Source organism: Venustampulla echinocandica (assembly GCF_003357145.1).
Source record: "Venustampulla echinocandica strain BP 5553 chromosome Unknown scaffold_1, whole genome shotgun sequence".
In the NCBI taxonomy this organism is placed as follows: domain Eukaryota; kingdom Fungi; phylum Ascomycota; class Leotiomycetes; order Helotiales; family Pleuroascaceae; genus Venustampulla; species Venustampulla echinocandica.
In genome coordinates, this window is record NW_022474206.1 from 691131 (window position 1) to 705335 (window position 14205).

At 49.0% G+C, this 14205-nt stretch overlaps 6 protein-coding genes across 6 annotated transcripts; 4 read left to right on the forward strand and 2 right to left on the reverse strand.

The window, feature by feature from the left end:
- Window positions 1–686: 686 nt before the first annotated feature.
- On the reverse strand, window positions 687–1164 carry BP5553_02762 (Autophagy-related protein; the record flags this gene model as incomplete). The annotated part of the gene is made up of 2 exons (XM_032011385.1): window positions 687–1004; window positions 1102–1164. The coding sequence occupies 2 exons, from the start codon at window positions 1162–1164 to the stop codon at window positions 687–689; spliced, it is 381 nt and encodes a 126-aa protein (XP_031871078.1).
- A 969-nt stretch (window positions 1165–2133) lies between these two features.
- BP5553_02763 (putative coproporphyrinogen oxidase) lies at window positions 2134–3427 on the forward strand (the record flags this gene model as incomplete). The annotated part of the gene is made up of 2 exons (XM_032011386.1): window positions 2134–2346; window positions 2408–3427. The coding sequence occupies 2 exons, from the start codon at window positions 2134–2136 to the stop codon at window positions 3425–3427; spliced, it is 1233 nt and encodes a 410-aa protein (XP_031871079.1).
- Window positions 3428–3800: 373 nt separating this feature from the next.
- On the forward strand, window positions 3801–4538 carry BP5553_02764 (uncharacterized protein; the record flags this gene model as incomplete). The annotated part of the gene is made up of 1 exon (XM_032011387.1): window positions 3801–4538. One exon carries the CDS (start codon window positions 3801–3803, stop codon window positions 4536–4538), a length of 738 nt encoding a protein of 245 aa, XP_031871080.1.
- Window positions 4539–4843: 305 nt separating this feature from the next.
- BP5553_02765 (26S proteasome regulatory subunit rpn-8) lies at window positions 4844–6021 on the reverse strand (the record flags this gene model as incomplete). Its single annotated transcript, XM_032011388.1, has 3 exons — window positions 4844–5455; window positions 5510–5781; window positions 5838–6021. 3 exons carry the CDS (start codon window positions 6019–6021, stop codon window positions 4844–4846), a joined length of 1068 nt encoding a protein of 355 aa, XP_031871081.1.
- A 553-nt stretch (window positions 6022–6574) lies between these two features.
- Window positions 6575–7588, forward strand: BP5553_02766 (adenylate kinase; the record flags this gene model as incomplete). Its single annotated transcript, XM_032011389.1, has 4 exons — window positions 6575–6740; window positions 6812–6864; window positions 6922–7076; window positions 7132–7588. 4 exons carry the CDS (start codon window positions 6575–6577, stop codon window positions 7586–7588), a joined length of 831 nt encoding a protein of 276 aa, XP_031871082.1.
- A 3650-nt stretch (window positions 7589–11238) lies between these two features.
- BP5553_02767 (uncharacterized protein) lies at window positions 11239–11740 on the forward strand (the record flags this gene model as incomplete). The annotated part of the gene is made up of 2 exons (XM_032011390.1): window positions 11239–11691; window positions 11723–11740. The coding sequence occupies 2 exons, from the start codon at window positions 11239–11241 to the stop codon at window positions 11738–11740; spliced, it is 471 nt and encodes a 156-aa protein (XP_031871083.1).
- Window positions 11741–14205: the final 2465 nt, after the last annotated feature.

Sequence of the window (14205 nt, forward strand, 5' to 3'; positions counted from 1 at the left end):
TGTGGTGCAGTCGGGGTTATCAAATTCATCACGAACTTGTAGTCACTACAGGACCAATCAAAGGTCCCATATCAATCGAAAACCGCATTTTACACCAGCGGTGCATAGCATCTTTACAGGTGAGTGAGTAATCATCTCTGTCTATGGCAGAAAGCATCATATTGTACCTATTCCCAAACCCTCAAGATGTCAAATCAAAAGCAACTCGGCTCCTGCTAAATCCCACGGCCCCCATCCGCCTTGCCCAGTTTGACGCGAGGATAGCATTTCGGGAATCCTGCCATCACATCACCGAACCCTCCATTATACCACTCACCGATCTCCCCTATTCTGCAACCAAAAAAGAGGGAATAAAACGTAAGAAAAACTGCCATAATGCACTACTTGTCGCACCGTGAGGTTTGGAAGGTAGCTAGGGCGTGGAAGCACAGGGGCAAAGCGTTCGTTCGATCGATCGTCGGTGCGGCGAGGGGGCTGCTGAGATGTCCGAAACGCCTGAGATAATAAGGATAGATTGATTGATTGCGGGAAATTCTTTACGAGGTTTCAAAGCCGCCGAAGGTGTTCTCGCCCGAGTAGGAGATGTAGAGGAATCTATTTTGAGAGGGGGGTTTTTGGTTAGCTTTTTGTTTCTGGTTCTTGACCGCTACTCCCTCGCTGTGTGTCGTCGTTTGCATCACCGCCCGCTAAACGGGGTTCTTATCGCTATCGATGCTCGGCGGGGAAGAAGGGAAGGGAAGGAAAGGGGAGACAACATACCCATCCTCGTCCTTGTGCTCTTCGTAAATGGAGCTCATCAGCGCGGCGGTCGGAGGTAGTACCTCGTCGACGAAGATGAAGATGGCCTTCTCGGGGGACAGCTTGATGCGCTTCCGGATTACGTAGACGAACTGGCCGACGGTGAGGTCGGCGGGCACCAGGTACTTCTTCTTGTCGATGGTGGCGATGTCGGATTTCTCGACCTTTTCGCAGATGACGGGGATGCGGTCTGAGTATTTTTGGCGCTGTTTGCGAGGGGAGTTTTGTTAGAAATAGGGTAGATGGCGATGGGGGGGATGGGGGATGATGATGCTGCTGCTGGAGGTGGTGGGGGGGACTTACGATGCGCTCGGCTTCAGCCTTACGCTTCTCGAACGGGTGCTCGTCCTTGAATTTGGATCGCATGGTGGAGGATGGGGTGGTGGTGATAAGAGGGCGAGAAGTGGTTATTCTGCTTGTTTGCTGGTGGGATGATGTAGAGGTTAGGAGATGAGGGTGAGGGTGAGGGTGATGATGATGATGATGGATGGCGAGGTCGGTGTTTGGGTTGGGGAGGACGTAAGGTATGTCGTACCTCGATGCCTTTGTAATGGGACGCTGGGACGCTGGAGGCCTAATCAGACGCCTGGAGTCCTCCGTACTGTAAGCAGCTGTGACTCGGGGCGGCGGTGTGTGGCTTAGAAGGTCGGCGTGGCTTGCGAGCCAAAGGCGGTGTGTGACTGTTTGTCCCTGCATATCACGGGCATCACGTGGCGGGGTCAGCAGTGATCTGGGTGGTGAGATGATTCATATTATTGGCACGGCGGAGCAGGATGAAGATTGAATAGAATAGTGAATATGGGGGGCATGATCGGGTTCTCTGTTCTGTTCCTTCTGGCATATATCATATATCATATATCATATATATCAGGTGCCCATAGGTGACTCTCTCCTCCCTTCCATTTCCATGTTCACTCACTGTAAAATGTCCCAAAGGCAGAGCTATGACACGTGACCATCCCTCTACCCACTCCCCACGTGAGTGGCCACGGCACCAAACCCCCCCGCACCAATAGGAAGAGTCCGATCCTCACTCCGATCCCGATTCTCCAAGTCCAGGGCCAAGTTGTTAGTTAGGTAGTTACTAAGGTAGTTTACCAGGGTGTTTTGGATGATTATTCTTCTGGCAATCCGAACACACCAGAAAGTGGCACGATCTGTCGGCTCCAATTCGAATTCGTAACCACTCCCTCCTTGTTGGCTGGTGCATCAGGTTATTCCTGCGTTTGTGGCCTCATGCCTATGTTGTAAAACCTTGAGGCTGTCCTTTTAATACCTGCAATTCCTTTCTCCTTCCATTTCCCTGGACACTCGCTGTCCCGCAAATCGATCATCATGGCTTCTTCAATCCGGCCTCGTCTTCGCATATCAGCCTTGTCAAAATGTCGGCCCAGGCACATATCCCTCCCGCAGCTACCAGCACGGCAGCAAAGGGCTCTTAGCAACAGGAGACCCCCCAATCCTCACGATGCGCCCAAGGGTGTCTGGGCTCCAAAAACAAGACTCGCCTTTGGCGTAGTATTCATTGGAGCCATGGTTTACTCCATGGTAACGTCAACCTCCACAATAAGCGTATATGAATGCCTAGGCTAACGGTTTCCCTCCACAGGCGACTGGTACCCCAACGAAGCTGGAGGCGCCCTCGATTGCAGAGCGGGACAAGCTAGCGAAGCACGAGAACGGCATCACAGAGAACTCGCCGATGCGCCTACGGATGGAGCGCTTTATAAAAGAGCAGCAAAAGCAGATCGTGAAAGAACTAGAGGAGATTGATGGCAAGAAGTTCCAGATTGATACCTGGACGCGGGAAAGTGGTGGCGGTGGCATCTCCAGCGTTTTGCAGGACGGGAATGTTTTCGAGAAAGCCGGCGTGAATATCAGCGTCGTCTATGGAACCCTCCCTCGGCCGGCCATCGAGAAGATGAGAGTCAATCACAAGGCCATCGATCCCGATGTCACCTCCCTAGATTTCTTCGCCACCGGGCTCAGCATGGTTCTCCATCCGCATAACCCCATGGCACCCACAGTCCACCTCAACTACCGCTATTTCGAGACGGAGAACCCAGACGGAACCGTGAATGCTTGGTGGTTTGGAGGCGGCACGGATCTCACGCCCTGCTACCTCTTTGACGAAGATGCCATTCATTTCCACAAGACCATCAAGGACGCCTGCGACAAGCACGACAAGTCCTACTATCCCCGCTTCAAGAAGTGGTGCGATAAATATTTCTACAACAAGCACCGGAACGAATGTCGGGGCGTTGGTGGCATCTTCTTCGACGACCTCGACGAACACGAGAAGGGTCAAGAAGATGCATTCTCCTTTATACAAACCGCCCTAAAAGCCTTCCTGCCCTCATACATCCCCATTATCACAAAGAGGAAGGATATGCCGTTCACGGAACAGGAGAAACTATGGCAGCAGCTGCGTCGCGGTAGATATGTGGAGTTTAACCTTGTGCATGACAGGGGTACCTCTTTTGGCTTGAATACTCCTAATGCCCGGGTGGAGAGCATTTTGATGAGCTTGCCTCTAACGGCCGGATGGAGGTATATGCATGAGCCTGAGAAGGGGAGTAGGGAGCAGAGACTGGTTGATGTCTTAAGGGAGCCGAGGGAATGGGTTTGATTGTATGATATGATATGAGATGATGAGAAAGTTGTATGATATATAGAACCCTTGTACGGTAAGACATAGACTTAAAATTAGTTGGAACTTTACAACAGAGTACCACGTGATGTTTCTTCATTCCGTTATACCATTCTAGAAAGTAAGTTCTCTATTCTTAAGTGGTTTCCTCCCCTTGAAAACATTCAGAACCAAATACTTCGGCTGTTTATCAACATGCCCTCAACCGAACCATCATCTTCCACATCCTCCTCCCTCCAAGCACTCATCACCCAAACCTTCCTTCAAACATGAAATATAAAACCAAAAGCCATATAAACCACTTTTCCACGCCTCACCACCATCTTCTCCCCCAGCACAACTCTCAATCACAATGACAACTCTCCCCACGCCCCGCCACCTCATAACCTCCATATTCAACACCCTAACCACCCCTCACCAACCACCCCCCAGCACCGAATCATCAAACCCCCTAAAAGCCCTTCCGCCATCTCACCGCGCTCTACTCACTACGCTTCATGTCTTATTCCCGCCTGGGATGTTGCTTCAAGCACTAGACTTGCTAGATAGGGGTTTAGTTACGAAGGTTGTTTATGTAGCTGAGGAAGGATCAAAAGACCGAGCTGAAGATATAGATGGGGATCCAGTACAAGCACATCTGGAAGAATCTTCAAAGTCAAGCCTATATAAAGTCCAATCCTCGCAATCCCACCACAAATCACGCTTCTCATCCACCGCCACCACCACCACCGCCACTACCTCCTCCGCAGAATCATACACCGTGCATCTGCACGCATGGAACTGCAGCTGTGCAGCTTTTGCATTTAGTGCCTTCTCAGCTACGTCCTCGGCCGGTTCTGCTCCTTGGGTGCTCACGGCAAATTCTAAGGACCATGGAGGATCTGATGATGATGATGATGATATTGAAGGCGCTGGCGAGGAGTGGGAGTTTGGCGGGCTGGGGTTTGGTAGGGATGGGGATGGTGTGCCGGTGTGTAAGCATTTGCTGGCTTGCGTGTTGGTTGAGCGGTGGGGGGGTGTGATGGGGGGTTTTGTGAAGGTTAGGAGGGTGGGGAGGGAGGAGATGGCTGGGTTGGGGGGAGAGGGGTAGGGGAATGGTGATTTGTTTTTTCAGGGAGAAGGCGTTTTATTAATGATATATTGTTTAGTTGGGGGATAAGGGGCGTTTGGGATGAGTCTGCTATATTGCATAGGAGGGTTAAGGGCACGGCGTTGTAGCCTATGGTATGAACTGAAATGAAAGTACACCCTGCATTTGCTTCTATTGAGCTACACGTTTAAAGGCTATGGTACACTGGCACGATGTATTTCAAGATCTGAAAACAAGCAAATGCCGCTCTGATGCTCCATAAACACCCTCCTCGCCTTACTGACGCCACAAAGCATTATGTCTCATCACTTCTTTTTATCCTTGTCTTCTTTCTCTTTTTCTGCCTCCTTGCCCTCCTTTGCTTCGCCATTAGCGCCATTTGGACCAGTCGACTTCTTGTTCTTCTCGTCCTTGGCCTCGTCTTTCTTGGCCTCTTTCTCTTCCTGCTGCTGTCGGTTTTGGATCTTGTTCTCGATTAGGTCGTGGAAAGCGGTGATGGCTCGAATCAAGCTGCTGAGGTAGATGGCCATCAGTTGGTCGTTGGTCTTGATGCTCATAGCGTGGGATAATTCGCTATCGTTCGTGAGGGGGGCGTCGGCGCCGTTGGGGATATGTGATGAGGTTTTGGGTGTGGAGAGATTTGGTAGGAGATTGAACACGTCTTGGAGGTTGCCTAAGATTGCATGGTTAACGGGCAGGGTCCCGTCCAGCACCTTTTGTAGATATTGGCCAATGTCTCGTAATCGTAGATGTAGACCTTGAAGCGACTGGAGTTGTGATGTGATTCTTGTTGACAGCGTCCCAACTGCTACATCCCGGATATCCCTCAGTAAATGCTCGACACCAATCTCCTCTGCCTCCTCAGCTTCGATGATCGAGGGTGTGTGCACGAATGTTTTAGATGTGGTGGTGCCATCCTAACTCAGTCAGACGGGGCAAGTCAATACAAATCGGCCTCCAATACTACTTACATCTTTGATTTCCTCCACCGCAAAATATGCATCTGTTGGTACCCCCGCCTCCTTCGGTTGAACATCGATGATGACCAGTAGTGGGTTCGGTGTGTATCTCTTGAACAGCTCGTTGATTTCCAAATCCGAAGCTCGTAGCTTGGGGCCAGAATGATACCATCCTATTAACTTTTCCCGCGCATTGATCTTCTTAAACATATCGTTCATCGATTCGACATAGTTGTGATCCAGAAACCATACGGATGGATCCTTATCGTCTTCCTCAAATGGTACTATTGAAACATAATTAGCAAGGGGACCGCCGAATAATCAAGCATTCATGGCATACCAGCAAAGCTGTTTGATACGCGGACGTTCTTCCCATCGTTCTGTCCTAATAAAACGCCAACCACTCGTTTCCGCGTGCCCTTAGCTGAGCGTCCATAGTGATCTGCGGCGGAAAGAAGAACGAGAGGCGCAACAGAAACGTTTCTGGTAACAAGGGACAGCGTCTCAGCTGTAGTGGCAGGCATGATATGGTGATACTGGAGCGGGCAGATCGAGGGGTTATGGAGAAATTGGAGAAGTTGGAGGGTGATCTTGGTCTTGGGGAGCTGTTATGTTGTTCAAGGCTGCGGCGACTTTCGCGGCCAGCTTAAGCTTACCGATTAGGCATAGCGTATCACCAAATCACGTGCAGATCTATTTTAATAAATCCTATCGGCAAGTGAGGTTAGGTGCAGAGAATTCTAGTACAGAGGTTGTAAATATAATATTGTCATATATTTCTAATCCAGTGGCCGTTTCAAAATATTCAAAAATCGAGGTCATAGGAGCTCCACGTGCAAATCTCGGCCTACAGGAAGTGATCTTGAAATTTCTGGCTGTTCGGCCCGGCACAATTCCCGACGCCCAAGCAACCGAGCTTCTCAAGCTACAACTGTACTTCAAGCGTCTGGACACCCTCAACACTTCCAACTTTGTCGCGAATCACGTCCACCTCTTCGCCCCCGATAACCTCGTGTTTCCACACCACCGGCTCATCCCCCACCTTGGTCAGGTTGTTGAAGAAATCCTCAGTTTAAAATGGCTCCAATTGGCGACGAGCTGGCGCAAAGGCTGGTCGATTCCATCGATCGGCTTGAATCGAGAATAAAACGTCTCGAAGACGACATCCGCCATACCAAAAACCACACGCAACCTACGGAGGATGAGGGGGTCCGGATGGTACTGATGGGTCCTCCTGGCGCAGGTATGTAGAAATCAATGGCTTTCGGATTGCTGCAATTATTATCGGGCATCGGCTAATCTGAATCTATGCAGGCAAAGGAACTCAAGCGCCCAAGATCAAGGAGCGATTTTCGTGCTGTCATTTGGTATAGTACCTTTTAAATTTTGCTATATATATTAAGCATTTCTGATTGTTGAAAAAGGCCACCGGCGATATGCTTCGGTCACAAGTCGCAAAGAAGACACCTTTGGGCAAGGAAGCGAAGAAGATCATGGACCAAGGAGGACTCGTCAGCGACGAGATCGTTATTGGCATGATCAAGGCTGAACTTGAGACCAACAAGGAATGCCAAGGAGGGTATGTTTGCTTGATGAATTTCGCGTTCCGTAGCCCAGCTAACATGCAGTAATAGCTTCATTCTCGACGGGTTCCCACGTACAGTCGTTCAAGCACAACGGTTGGATCAGATGTTGGTAGAGAAGAATAAGCCCCTACAACACGCTGTAGAGCTTCAAATCGACGATGGACTCCTTGTATCGCGGATAACAGGTCGTTTGGTCCACCCAGCGTCTGGCCGATCCTACCACAAGATTTTCAACCCTCCCAAGGAGAGCATGAAGGACGACGTTACTGGCGAGCCACTGGTTCAGCGATCCGATGACAACGCCGAGGCTCTCAAGAAGCGACTCGTCACATATCACCAGCAGACCTCACCTGTCGTTGGATATTACCAGACAACTGGTATCTGGAAGGGAATTGATGCCAGCCAAAAGCCTGGGCAAGTTTGGAAGCAACTCCTCGGAGTTTTCGAGCAAAGCAAGAGCTCAAGCAAGACCGGAAGTCTGCTCGGCAAGATTACCGGCAACTAAACCGTTTGACCGCGAGACGCTATCTATCATAGCCAAAGATTTGCATAGATTTCAAAAGTTATGGTTGCTGGCCAAGAGAGTGGCATGTGATTTTTTTGCGCCGCTTTTAATGGGCGGATGACTGTATGACTACAAACGCATGGGTCTCATACCTATTCGGAGGCTTAAGTGTATTATATCACATCAGTTTTCGTGTAGCTGCATCAAAGAACGCTGAAAATTATATAAGCTCAGTTGAAGACCTATTTTTCCAGCCTTGATCACGCATTTTATGGGAAGCGTCATGTAGGAGCTTATACTTGCAGATATGTCGATATCCGTTCTGGTAACTGTGCAGAGGAATGCATCAAGCCGCCGAGGAACTAACAACATCCTCTGTACAGATTCCTTTGCCTCTCGCGATATTCTCGTTGATTTACGCGTTCCGTACGTTGCCTTTTTCTTTGGTCCCCGAATCCAGCGTCTAAACAAAGTAAATGCATCTACATATACTGTAACGATCTGGTTGGTTCCAAGGGTCTGAGCCTTGGAGAAAGTAGGTTGATAGTTACCTAGGTGGGTTTAGATACGAGAGGTGTCGCAAACTAGTATTCACTTGGAAGTGGAGTCGTTACAGTATTATCAAGACAAACGCTGTATTGCTAATGCTATGTTGAGATGAGCACGAAGCTGCTGTCTTATAGGTGATGACCCGTCCTTAAATGGAACATTCATACTCCAGGATCCCCTAGATCTGAACCAGGCCATTACTAATGTCCCACGGCGGATTCCCTCTTGTTGACTAAGGGAATCCTGCGACGGTCTGGAAGCCAGGTAGTTGTCCTGGATGAGATTTCAAGCTGGGCTTCTTAGCGGGGACCAAATTTCACCTAAGGCGCATGACCCAGTACCCATAGAAATCTGGGGTTCATAGAGTCGCAGGAAGGTTGCCTCAGCGTGGAGTCCGCCTTTTGGGATAGCGCTCCTGGCCAACTAACCGTCCCTGGACTGTTGTGAGCACAATTAAAGCTTGATGTGGCTCGCGACATGCAACAAATATACTTATTCACATGACCATAGACGTACGATCACCAGCTTGCATTCTTTTGCTCCCGCGATGACTTTGCGGGTAATTATTCCTTCGCTGTGATGAATAGAGAGCTAATACTTCAAACGCAGTCTGTCAATTCCTCCGTCGCTTCAGCCGTGTCAAAAGCCTCTTCAAAAAGCTCTTCGACATATCTGAATTGTCACACTCAGCCGCCTGTGGCACTTCTCACTCCGTACAATCGTCTAAACGCTGTTACTACTTCTGTCACTCAATGGCGCTTACGGAGCATGGACGTTGGCAGGCAGCAATGGCACGTTCGATCTCCTAAAGGTGGTATTCGCTGAAAGTGGGCCTAAATTTCCTGGGTCACAGGACTTGCTTTTGATGAGGCGTACGAGGGTCGGGGTTTTGGATCGTCTGCTGGAGGTTTTGGTTGCTTTCTTTGCGCCCGTCGTGAACAAGGAGTACCCTACGCTGAACCTGTTTACGATCTAGGGGTTTGGTCAGTTTAGGCCGTTTACACGTTGATGGTGATGGAGAGTATGAGATTGGGGAATAAAGGGAAGGCAGTGAGCTTGTGAGTGACTTCCATTAGCTTTATTGAGACAACATGGCATCTACTAATGTCCGCAATAGCATTGGACTCGTCGGATTCATTATACAAATATCTCGCACACCATCACAACACCACCATGGCAATTCGTCCACCTAATCACCTCACCAGTCTCGAAACCATTCCCAGGGACACACGCCAATAGCGCCCTGCTCGTCCCCTCCTTAGACCTATGAATACTCCCCGCCCAAATAACATTGGGCTATATCGTCCCCTCCATTCTCATGGCTCTGCCAGCACCAGACACTGTCAGTTCCGAAACCCGTCAGCTTCTCATCGCCCTCTGGCAAACATTCCCTCTCCTCACCGTCGCAATCCACTACACTCTCTGCATCACTATCAACTACATAGCAACACGCATCTTCCCAAAAGTCCCGCATTCCTGGCGTTCAACACGACGAGGAGCCTCTTACCTCAGCAACGCAAAGCATATTTACCGCTTCGTCCTCGCCCTCTGCATCCTCACCCACCCCACTGTCATCCTTCTAACTCTGTTCCCCACCTCTCTAATCCCTTCTTCTCTCACCCAACCCAGCACCCTCCTCCGTCTTCATCCCCTACTTCCCCTCTGCTTTGGGGGAAGGATGAGATTGTTAGGCAGCAGACTATGCAGGGGTTGTAAGGGTTTTTGGGATTGGGAGATGTTGTTTAAGGTGAGGTGAGAGGATTCGAAATCGGGGAATAAGAAGGGAAGGGGTGGGAGACTTAGAGTTGCATTGCTGTGGTGTTGGATATCTTTTAATTGGCAAAATTTCACCGTGTACGGTTGTCCTAATCAGGCCCCCAAATCCGCCTCCTCAAATGGATCTGAGGAACAGTCATTTGAGCACTTGAAGGAAGTGAACCAATCGTGGGAAGTTCCCCACTCTGGAGGATGGTCGGCTTACGGCCCCCGTGCTTCCCAGCCCCAACCTCTTGCCTATGATAAATAACAGTTTTCTTGAAACACAGAGGTAGACGGATTATCTCTTGAAAGAATACTCCACTACGCATTCTCTCTGCCCAGCAGTGGGTGGTTGAAATTACAAATAGGGAACTGTTTGCTTTCCATCGCCCACCACAGTCCAAGGAACACTTTACCACTGGTACCCAAAATGCCTGTAACACAGTTCTTCCAACAATAAATAGCCGTCTAACTCTACTCACAACCCGCGGGCCTCACTTTTTCACCAAAACTCGCCTTCAGTACCATCGGCAACCCTCAAACCCCGCACTCTGCTCTCAATCTGCTTCAACGGCCGTCTCCAAGACACTCTTTCCTTCTTTTACTCTTTCACCCACCTACCAACACCCCTCTCCTCCCCTTCAGGATACGTCCTCTTCCTAATACTCACCTCTCTCCTCGGCGGCAGCGAATCCTCGTTACCCAGTAACACACCTGCGCCTTTCAACGATCCGAACTTTCCCCGTACAACATACGAAGATAATATTCGTTTGCCATATGCATTATGTCAGATTCTTGGTGTGAAGAAATCGTTTGCGTATATCGAGTTTAGTATGGGTGGGCAGCAGGCGTATGGTATGAGTGTGTTGTATCCGGAATTTATGTGGAATATCTATCGTCCATAAGGGGTTAGATAGACCATCGAATACGCGGCGAGTTCCTTTATAATTTTGAGTTACCTTCAAGCTTACATTAGTAGTACCACAGGTCCTTCTATCCTCTACTACTATTGCAATACCAAGTCTTGCAAATGGGCATCAGGATCTCTATGAGCTTAGCACGTCAACGAGAGAGGGTATATATGCATGGGGATCGGATCAATTTTCCTGATCTGACTAAAGCAAAACGAAACCCCCTCAGAAAACAGAGGTCCAAGCCTCAAGTTTCTGCAGTCTTTCGTTCGGTGTCGATCAACATAGATGCAGACTGAGTCGGTACTCGAGGGTTGATAACAAGTCACCTTCTCGACAGATCCTTAGGTCTGCTATGCCCCCAAGAGCCCACGAGTTCAATGTTTCTTCTTCTTGGCACAGCAGCAAGGCTATGATCAAAATGAAAAAAAAATGAAAAGGTTCACAGGTCGACGACGTAGAACAAGCCCACAAGAAGCCAACGAGCCCACAAGTCCACAAGCCCACAAGAAGTCAACGAGCCCACGACAAGTCAACGTGCCCACAAGAAGCCCACAAGCCCAAAGGAGTCAACATGTTTTGCGACATAGGACCATTACAGCCCGCAGCCAAGCCCATCCCAGCAGTTGGGGTCACTGTGTACTCAGCATCTTCGGCTACGAATACAGGCTCACTCACACCCGAACTTATATGCCACCCAGTCCGGCGCTGCAGGCCGAAGCCCTTCCCTCAGACCATTACAGCCTGCGGTTCGAAATCCCTTCCGATAAAGGTTGGGAGTCGGGCTCCATCGGACCATTACAGCCAGAAGGAGAACTCCTTCCCGTGAGGGTTAGAGACTGGACGAGCATATCACCTGTCCACGGACTACCTACCATCTGGCCTGTACGTAGATTTTTGCTAAGTTCATTGGCAGTATCACAATTATGCTTAAGAACCATGCAATGATCGCGTCCGCATTGAAATCTGTCAGACTCGAAGGTTAGCAAGGCTGTAATATAGCATGCTTCTTGGGCAGTAAGCGGTTGATAAGGAGTTGTGCCGGGCATTAAGGGAGGCAGAGTACCCACCGGTGAGGACGCCAACCCCGAAGAGTCGACGCAATCCCCAGCAGCAGATCCATTGCACCAGTGGCAAAGATTAACCATAAGAGAAGGTGTTTAAGGTCCATGAATTGAACCAGGGAGGTGAGGAGCGGCATCTTCGTAGATATGGGGTCTGTTCGAGTTAGGGGGGAAAGAAAAGAAAAGAAAGAGAAGAAAGAAAGAGAAGCAGGACTATAGTAGAAGAAAGAAGGCAGCCGCATTGGTACTTTACGCCTTTACGTCTTGAGGAAGGAACGTTGGTACTCTCGCTTACAATACTTTGGGCGAGGAGGCAGTGTCACAACCACAACCACGAAGATATTCGCTTATAGAGGCTACGAGAATAGTTAGGCAGGAATTAGATAGAAGAATAGAAAGCTAAAAGAAGAAAGATTTAGAACACGCCACCCGTATTACGGATAAGATACTTGCTAGGAAAATATTTGGTTGCAAAGGGGAATAACCGCTCTAATACTAGGGTTAGCGACTTAAAAGCCTTGCGCGTCCACCTGCTAGCATAATCTAATAAGAGAGAAGAGACGATATATACAAGTGGAAAGACAGACTCGAGCATAGCTAGGCAGGGGCTTTGGAGGCTTGTACTTGTGGATAGAACATAGAAAAGGGGTCAAATAAATCGCGCTCCGCTAGGGCCACTGCCGTAGAGGTCGATATTTTCTCCCCCTATAGCTCTAACGGTTCTACCAATGTGATGCGGTACGCTATAGGTACGCTATCGCGCTCCATCATGTAAACCATAGTCAAAGGACTGTCAACCGTAATGCAATACCAGCTGAGATGTGTGGGGGCGGGGTTTTGGCGTAGAGATGTTGGTGATAGAGAGAGAGAGGATGTCGACCGGAAGAATGTGACCACAGCTCGCGGAGAATGCTCGTTGAAGACGATTTCGAGTGCCAAACCGAAAGCGACGTACTAGCGACCGCCTGTAAAGTTCATGCGAGGATCGAATTAACTCGTACAAGGCATATTAATGCCGGGGAACCAAACCGCTCGCCAAACGACCAGAAATCAATCTTTCCTCAGCTTCCAGTCCCCCCAGTCATAGTCTCCTGTTCGACGTTTACTAAAACACTCTGTAACCCAAATCATAGCCACAGTACCACCCGCAGGTATTGCCATGAATACTACTGCTTTCCAAATCGGCATGTGATCAGGTCTTAACGAGACAAGAAAAATAACAGAGGCTCCACAGAAGATCGAACAGACAACCATAATGAATAGAGCGATAAATAAGAAACCCTGGTACACCTGAAGGCGGGGAGGACCAGGCGAGAAGAAGCCGTATCGGTCGGGTATATATAATATGTGTGATTGGATCCAGTAACCTCTAGTGCAAGGTGAATAGGATTAAGGGTGTTAGAGGCGGTTACTTGGGGACTAAAGGCAACCGCGATACTATGGAGGATGCTGCTAATAAGATTGCGAGACATTCTGAGGGCGTATTTTAGAGTCGACTGCTTGTTGGTAGAGCGACGCAACCGCTTTTGAGATAAAGGAGAAGTTGAAAGGTTCCAATGGAGGGTTTGTGCGCATTACAAGAGGATTAAGGGTCTCAAATTAGCAAAGTTCACTAAATCGTGGCCTAATAATTAGTCACGTGTCGTAGGGTGCGAAATGTTCACTCCCCAGCAAGGTACTTAGACTACTCAACCGGTTAAACCGTAATTTGACCACAACTATACCACAGTTTGGCAGAACTAACGTTATATTCCGGATATTCAGAGTATTTTTTATAAGCTAGGAAGTTTTTAGAATTTTATGACCACTTTGAAAAAGGCTCAACATTTCTAGGATAACTAAAATTGGGGCGTAGATCAGCATTCTCGACCTCTTTTCCCTATTTTTTAACGTTGTTGTGGTAAAGTCTGAGTTTCAGGCGGATGAGTATTTTGGGCGGTTGGCCCACCATCCCTTCTAGCGCACACCTCGGAAAACAGAGGTCCAAACCTCAAGTTTCCACGTATTTCGTTCGGCGTCGATCAAGATACGAGCATATTCCATCTACCCATAGGAAACGCGGGGAATGCGGCAAACGAACCCTCCAAAGAGCAGCAGTGAGGCTTACGGTTATCGAAAGCGGCTTTCCATCGCAAATGATGTCTTCCCTGGCATTTGGATCGCCCCAGACATAAGATATCGCTTCGTATGGAAGAGGAGACTGATGGAAGGGGAATTCCGCAATGATAAGACTGCACGCGATGTGGCCGTCATCTGTCGGAGGGAAAAGACATAGAAGCCGAAGGAACGATTGTCCGAGAAACGCTTGTACTGGTATCTGCTACTAGGAGATGTA